The sequence below is a fragment of the Carassius carassius genome, chromosome 16, assembly GCF_963082965.1.
Source record: "Carassius carassius chromosome 16, fCarCar2.1, whole genome shotgun sequence".
Classification (NCBI taxonomy): domain Eukaryota; kingdom Metazoa; phylum Chordata; class Actinopteri; order Cypriniformes; family Cyprinidae; genus Carassius; species Carassius carassius.
Window position 1 is genome coordinate 24,416,752 of NC_081770.1, and position 8,565 is coordinate 24,425,316.

The 8,565-nt window shown below is 39.8% G+C and overlaps 1 protein-coding gene across 1 annotated transcript; it reads left to right on the top strand.

Moving 5' to 3' along the window:
• Positions 1–6,474: 6,474 nt before the first annotated feature.
• Positions 6,475–8,222, top strand: LOC132160215 (beta-1,3-galactosyltransferase 2-like). Its single transcript, XM_059569954.1, has 2 exons — positions 6,475–6,494; positions 6,811–8,222. The coding sequence occupies exons 1-2, from the start codon at positions 6,475–6,477 to the stop codon at positions 7,838–7,840; spliced, it is 1,050 nt and encodes a 349-aa protein (XP_059425937.1). The 3' UTR covers positions 7,841–8,222.
• The last annotated feature ends 343 nt before the right edge of the window (positions 8,223–8,565 follow it).

Below are 8,565 nucleotides of genomic sequence, written 5' to 3' on the forward strand. Positions count from 1 at the left end.
TGAGATGCAACCCTGGGTTGTGATGCTAGATCTGATAAGGTCAATTTTTCGGATAAAATAATCAGAAAACTCATCACAAGTTAATGATGTATCAACTGTATTAGCCGGATTTAAGAATGAATCGATAGCTTTAAAAATAACTTTGGGTCTATTAGCCTGTGAGTTAATAATTTCACTGAAATAATTAGCTTTTGCCTTTTTAACAGTGACTTGATATGCTTTCAGATGTTGCAGAAATATGTCATAAGAGACCTGAAGCTTATCTTTTTTCCATTTCCTTTCAGCCTGTCTACAGGCTTGACGGAAAACTTGTATGGAACTATCCACCCAAGGTGTTAAAGTGTTTGACTTTACTCGTTTTAATTTTACAGGGGCTATCTGATCCAATGTATTAGTACAAGACAGGTTAAAACTAGAGACAAGCTCATCAATATTAGTGCATGATGGCAAGTCAGCAGAGAGGGAGGGAGGGAGAGCAAACTTAAAAGAATTTGAGAAAAGAGAAGCTGTAGCGGAGTTAAATGAACGAGCTAAAACGTAAGAAAGGGGAGGGACAGAGGGAGGACTGTAGCTAGAAAATTCAAATTCAATCAGAAAGTGATCGGAGATAGCAACATTAGTGATATCAAGTTTGTCGACTGATATCCCTGATGACAGAACAAGGTCCAATGTGTGTCCCTTGATATGAGTAGAGCCACAAATTGATTGAGTAAGGTTAAAAGAGTCGAGTAACGCTAAAAATTCATTCACCATCGGCTTAGTTGGGCAACAGACATGAATATTAAAATCACCAAGAATCAGCATCTTGTCAGACTGAATGGCCAAGGCAGACAGAAGGTCAGAGAAATCATGTATGAAGCAGCCAGTAGCTTTAGGTGATCTGTAGACCAGTGCACATAACAGGGGTGTTTGCAGACAATTTGCAAGTATAAACAGCTGAACTTCAAAAGAGGGGTAGTTTTTTACAGGAAGGATTTTGCATTTGAATATATTTTTAAAAACTGTAGCTAGGCCACCACCACGGCCAGAGATCCTTGGGGAATTAAGGAAACCCCACTGAGGAGGACATAATTCGGTGAAAGGGGATAAATCACCAGTACGAAGCCAAGTTTCAGTCACAAATAAAATGTCCAACTCATGTGATGTGATAATGTCATTTAGAATGGATGTCTTATTAGCTACAGAACGGGCATTTATGAGAGCAAATTTAACTGGCAAAGATCGAGTTGTTGAATTAGTAGAGAAATGTCCATTAAAGCAAAGTGAACGGAGACACGCCGAATCCACTCCACCACGGGAAAGGACGGTTTTGGCTGAGATGGAACGAGAAGCCAAGCGCACAGGAATCTGAGTCACCGGAAGTTCGCAAACAGGCGACGAAAGCAGGATAAGATTCCGATAGTCAATACTTCGAGCAGAGCGATGCCTAGGCGAGGAGCCAGCGGGCCGCATAGAGACAACTGTGGGGATGGTACCATCAGAGTTCCCGGGATTGGTAAGGAAAATGCGGTGGCTTCCTCGATGCACATAACGTCGCGGGCGAGAAATGCCCAGGGCGGTGCACAGCTTGTACACCTTAGCAGGCAGACGAAGAGATGGCGACATAAAGTCACGGAGTTCTTTCATAGAGTATGTTAGAGACATAGGCCTATTCTGCTGCGACATATTAAAAAAAAAAAAAAAAAAAAAGTCACAGGTGGAAGTAACAATCCACAGTATCCATAGAATGGTGAGAGTCGGAAACAGACGCATTTATACTCCACATGAACCTCGGGCACCCCGGGACAGCCAGATTGAAAACATCAGTAGCCAATTGCCCAAACAGAAAAAGCGTACAGCAGTGAGGAAGGGGAAACTTACACACGCACACGCCGAGGGAAGATCTGCTCGTCGCGGCAGTCGATGGCTCGAGTTGGGCTAGGCGAAAAAAGTACGCCCGGGTTTTCCAAGATTGTAGGTGAGTGAGAACAGTATCTTCGGGAGATTAACTATTCAGTCGGGAGCAACGTCCATGCACGTTATAATCCGATAGGACGAGCAGTGAAAAACATAATCAGCTTCATTTCAGCTTCAACTTCAGGTAGAGCAAACAAACAACAGGCCAGGTGAGCAGCGGCTGCCAAACGCGCCAGCGTACGCTCGTGATCTAGAGATGCAGCAATGACAGACACAGACAAAACCAGAATGATCAGTAGTCAGTTCTCAGCCCCCCACACACAGGACTTCAAACCAACCACACCCACAGCTAAAACTCCCATCTTCTCCTTCTGTCACCTCACTGAGGCAGAAGTATCAAAACTTCTCCTCTCCAGCCATCCTACAACATGCCCTCTAGACCCAATCCCCTCACACCTCCTCTAAGCAATCTCTCCTACACTTTTTCCAGTACTCACATACATCATCAACACATCTCTCCACACTGGCATCTTCCCCACTTACAAAAGCTGATTTCAAATCATCAGTTCTTATTCTTTCTTATTCTTCTGGATCTATCTGCTGCTTTTGATACTGTCAATCATCAGATCCTTATGTCTGCCCTCTCATCACTGGGTATCACATGGATTTTACTTCACTTGTTTGTATCCTATCTCACTGATAGGTCTTTCATGGTGGCTTGGGGAGGGGAGGTATGCAAAGCACAACAACTTGTCACTGGGTTTCCTCAGGGATCAGTTTTTGGACCCCTCCTCTTCTTCATATACATGACATCACTGGGTACCATCATACAGGCACATTGATTCTCCTACCCTTTCTATGCTGATGACACTCAGCTCTATCTTTCATGTCAACCAGATGATCCAACGTCTTGTCTTCCCTGCCACTCCAACTCTACAGTATGATTTCTTAGCTAGACTCTTCTACAATTTCCCCATCAACTTCTGTCAGAAATCTTGGTGTAACCTCTGATGACCAGCTGACCTTCAAAGACCACATTGCAAAGACTGCTCGATCTTGCAGGTTTGTATTGCACAACATCAGAAAGATCAGGCCCTTTCTAACTACTGTATAATCAAACCTCTACATATGATTCAGAATGCAGCATCATGACTGGTCTTCAATGATCCCAAAAGAGCCCATGTTTCACATCTCTTTATATTCCTTGCATATAGAACAGCCACAGACTCAGCACCCCTCTACTTTCACTCACTAATACAAATCTACATCCCCTCCAGAAGTCTGAGATCCACTAGTGAGCGATGCTTCGTGGCACCATCACAGAGAGGCTCAAAATCACTTTCAAGAACATTGTCGATCACAATTCCTGGCTGATGGAATGATTTTCCCACCCCTATCTGGAATGCTGAATCTCTGGCAATTTTCAAGTGAGAAAATCTATTTTATTTGTTCCTTCTCTTTTGTACTTATTTGAACAATGTCTAAAACTTGGTATTACAAACACTTCCTGTGTCTGTTTGCCTCTTTAAGAAGAATCGCTTTATGTATCCCCCAATTGTAAGTTGGTTTGGATAAAAGCATCTGCAATATTACTAAATGTAAATGTTATAGTTAGAGATAAGATCTTAAAACAAGAAGTCAGAATCTGGTTTGCTGTCATGAGTCTGTTTCTTCTCTCTGGCTTTTCCTTTCCTTCTCCCCCCTCTGCTGGTCACTACCTTGCTTTTCCCTTTTTCCCCTTCAGCTGATTCTCATTAGCTTTTATCTCGCTGAATCGTTTCACCTGTTCTCTCATCTAGCCCGCTTGCTATTTAATGTTCCCTGTTTTATTGCCTTTTGCCTGATTATTTCGTTAGAGTATGATGCTGGTGGCTATTTATGAACCCTGCTGTATCCGTCTTGTCTTGTCTTGTCCAAGTCCTGTCAACAGTCTGGTTCAGGTCAGCTAAGCCATTCCACTGTCTATTAACCTTCTCTTCTACTCTGTGTCCAGCCCTCCCGCTGTCGACGAACGCCCTGAGCTGTGTTCTACGCATTGCTGCCACTCAGTACATGGGGACGAGAGGTCTAGAAGTCTACTAGCCGGTCTCCCTGATTATCTGCTGCATACCAGCCACGAACGAGAGAGTTGCAAGGGAGCTGCTGACCCGTTTATAGGGGACCTTCTTCTGAGTCCGACCTGTTATCCTTTCTAAAAGACTTCTGCTATCCACCTGTGTTCCTGTTTAAAGAGACTATTTATTTTGCATAACCTGCAGCTTCCTGTGTTCCCGTTACAAAGAGACTTGCTCCCTCAATAAACTCTAACTTTCATTTGCATTTGGATCCTATCTCTTCTTTACTACATTTGCGATGATAATACACAGCGCTTAATAATAGTCCCCAGCTAACTTCCAACGGTAGCCTATTTTTAGGTGCTGCGTAATATCATTGCGCCCGCTGCACCCATGGTACGGCAGCAAAGTTCCTTGATTATTACACTGGAATGAGAGTATAGTTCCTAGTGATTTCGGCCTAGAAAATCGCAACATTTTCCGTCTGTCTTAGTAAACGATGTAACTACAGAATTCAAATAGAAACACTTGTGTCATTTTTGAACGAGATGCTAACGGTCTAATCCGATTCAACGATCTATACTTAGCTACAGCTAAAGTGCTACCACCAGACCAAGAGATCAGCTGAATGATGATTGAATGAAAATGGTAAAACTTAACTGTTTAACTCTAGGGGAGTTGGAAAATGAGCCTATTTAAAAAAAAATAGTGGAGTGTTCCTTTAAGCCTCACAAATGCAGTCAACACAAAATAATCTTTGTAAAAACAGAAAATGGAATGATGGAAAATGGAATGAGATTATTTATTTGTCTTAATGTTATACCTAACAGTATTCTGCCTTCAAACTCATTCTGCTAAATAGATTTCTTTACAGATTAAAACTGCTGCTGTAACTAGCCGGAAAAAGAAAAATGAATCTGTATTTTTAAAAACTGGATATTTGCAGTCTAAAAAAAATGCTGATTGAAAATTCATGTCTATAAAACTGCCATGCCATAATTTTTTTTTCTTTTTTTTTTGTTCTGTTAAATTTAAAATGTTTAATATTCAGGTAAAAAACAATCTAATTCAGAAGTATGTTAAATGCTACATAATACTCAGTGTTGTTAAATGAAACTTGTCAATAATTCAAATTTACACAATACAAATTCAATTTGTTTTGTCACATTATAAGCTCCATATTATTATAAGCTCCAACCAGCAGAAACTAAAGCAGTTACCGTTTTCAGTCGAATAAAGAATAAAAAGCAACACTTGTGAATTGTGATAACATCCTGCAATCTATGCTGCAGCAAATAGACAAGGCAGGACTCAAACTGAACACAGCAAAGGGTCACTTAGATAACCAGAACTGTAATTCGTGGGTCACACACTATTGAAATTACAGCCTGATACTTCTCTATTCACTGCAGCGGCCAGTGCACCACCTCCTGCTTAGGTTAGACTCTTTTCATTCCTGTGTCTTGGATCATGGGGCCAAATTTACTAACAGCTTGCACCTGCACTAAATAGTTTTGGCGTTACAAATACTGTCAAGATTTACTAAAGATGTACAATGAAGAATTAGCATTGAAAAGCTGTGGACAGTTATTTTTTTGCCTGACCTTATTGAATATGCATTTGTAGAAGCTTCTCTTTCAGATGCAAAATTTATTTGAGTATTTATAAATCAAACTTACGTTTGCACTCATCAAATTACAAATTTATTTGTGCCATTATTTAACACACAAAAAAGCTTATCTAAAAGCATATGCTTTAATATGTGCTGCTCTTAGTAGATTGCACTGGTCGTTACGAAAATTATCTGGCTAAGTCTTAGTTCTTTAATGTGCGCATTATCAGTAAATCACATGCAGAATTTTCCCCTCCCATCGGCGTTGTACATTTGAATCTGCAACATACAGTATGACGTGTTCGGTGTAGATGTGCCCCTGCATGAATTTGAAATGTGATTCTATCCATTATCAAGTAGATCTTATGTGTTTATGCAGTATGAGGGTGAAAACATTTGCTGCTGTTCTGTGAAAATTGTATTTGAGTATTGTTATATGAATCACATAACAAGTGTATAACTATAACAGCATTTGTTCAACAATGTTTTGCTTGTAAATTATAATGGTGGAACTACTATTACTGAAAGACTGAAAAATATGTTTAAAAAAGTAAAAAGGTGGAAAAAATGGAAAGTGAGCAAGATTAAGTTAAGTTATGGATTTTTAAAGTATACTGTTGAAATGGCAAGTCTTATCTGATCGCATTTTGCAAACACTTTGAGACACTGTGCCATTGTAAAAACAGTGTCATCTACAGTACAGTAATAAACGTGAAGGGTATTGCTAATGTGAACTTTTCTCTTTAAGAATTTGCAGGCAGGATCAAGACCAGGAATATATGTTGGTAAATCAATAAGCAAATCTTGATGTTAAATTTGCAGCACAGATGCAAATTTTTGGTTCAGTAGAAAACCGAGGAACAGTAAAAGTTATCAAGTGAAGGGTTGTCAGGTATGTGGCATAAAATAACCATGCTGACCACAGTGAAAAGGTGAGTGCATTTTTAAATGCTTCTTTCTGGATTTTGTGCATTAAAGTAACATATCCAGTTCAATTTAATGCAGAATATTTTTGAAATGGCTTCAGAATGTCTCTAGAAATGGATTTTGCATTGGTGCAACTAAAAAGTTAGAATATTGAACAATCACATTCATGAAACATTCTTGAGAATAAACTCAATTTTTTAAAGAAAAAATATAAAAAGGTTTTGTATTCCAAAAAAGAATGTTCTCCTCTATTTTCCTAAGAGTGTTATGCTTGCTACTAGGTTAATAAGTAAACAACTATAATTATGATTTCTTATGTAGAATATCTTTTGTTTGTTTCTTTATCTTTTTTTACAGACACATAAATGGTCTCATCTTGCTTACATTGACTTTCTCCTTGTGTGTCATACTTTACAATTTTGAACTCTGTGTCAGGTCTGCTAAGCCCCCTGAAACCTTAAATAATGCTGTAACTCAAAAAAGCTCCTATTATATGACTGCATCCCCCACTGTGACCAAACACATTGGACTGCATTATCATGTGGCTCATCCACTCAATTACCATTTCATCCTGAACGAACCTGATAAATGTAGTCAGTGGGATCCGTTCTTGATCTTGACGGTCCCTGTGGCCCCCCATGAGGTCAATGCTCATAATGCCATCCGCAGCACATGGGGGACTGAGAGCTCAGTGCAGGGAAAAGCAGTGCTGACTCTATTCTTGGTGGGTTTGACTGGAGGAGCTGAAGCTCAACAGAAGCTGGAGGAAGAGAGTCGACGACACAGAGATTTAGTGCAGAGCAACTTTGTGGACTCCTACTTCAATCTGACCATAAAGACCATGGTGATCATGGACTGGCTAGCCACTAGTTGCCCTCAAGCAACTTATGCTATGAAGGCTGATTCTGATATATACATAAACCTGGAGAACCTGATGAGCCTCTTATTGTCACCCAACACACCCAGACAGAACTACATCACAGGGTATTTGATGTGGGACAGGCCTGTCATCAGAGACAAAAAATCTAAATGGTACGTCTCAGAGAAGCTGTACCCTGAACCAATATACCCCACATATGTGCAGGGATCAGGATATATTTTCTCCAATGACCTGCCAGAAAAAATAGTGGAAATTTCCAAGGAAGTAATGGGCTTTAATATAGAAGACGCATATGTGGGTGTTTGTCTGATACGATTGGGCTTTGCACTCTCATCTCCTCCAGACCCTTCACAATTTAGACTCCATATGGGACAATATAAGCGAGAGGATTTTCTCAGGATCATTTCAGTAAGAGTGGGATCTCCACAGCAGATACTGAATATTTGGAAGGATGTAAAGAGACCCAAATAAAAGAACGTGACCAGAAACAAACAAGAATTAAAAATACAAAATTTCAGTTTAAAAACCAATAATGTTTTGCTGCATCAAAACAATGCAGCGGGACCAGTGAAGCCTGATACCTTAAATGGATTAAGTTTATGAGCCAATTCTGTTCAAAAACACACAGCATGGTTCTTCTAATTAAATGGTCGGTTACAGTTCAAAAAGACTATTTTCTGGTCCTCAAATCTGATTGGCTGAGATGAGTGTGGTATTCAAGTGACACCGGAGCCCTGACCATTTCACTGTTTGCATCACTTTGTCTGCAGTATTTTCTACAGCGAGCGTCACGGCGGAAGCCCAAACCCGCTATCATTTTAAAAGTAATACTGTTACCATATTACAGAATGTAGCTTTAGGAGTTTTTCAGTGAGAATGTACTTATTTAGACTTCAAATATGTGGTTTGTTAATAACTCTGAAGTCAAGTCAAGTCACCTTTATTTATATAGCGCTTTATACAAAATACATTGCGTCAAAGCAACTGAACAACATTTATAAGGAAAACAGTGTATCAATAATGCAAAATGACAGTTCATCATTGAATTCAGTGATGTCATCTCTGTTCATTTTAAATAGTGTTTGTGCATTTATTTGCAATCAAGTCAATGATATCACTGTAGATGAAGTGACCCCAACTAAGCAAGCCAGAGGCGACAGCGGCAAGGAACCGAAACTCCATCGGTGACAGAATGG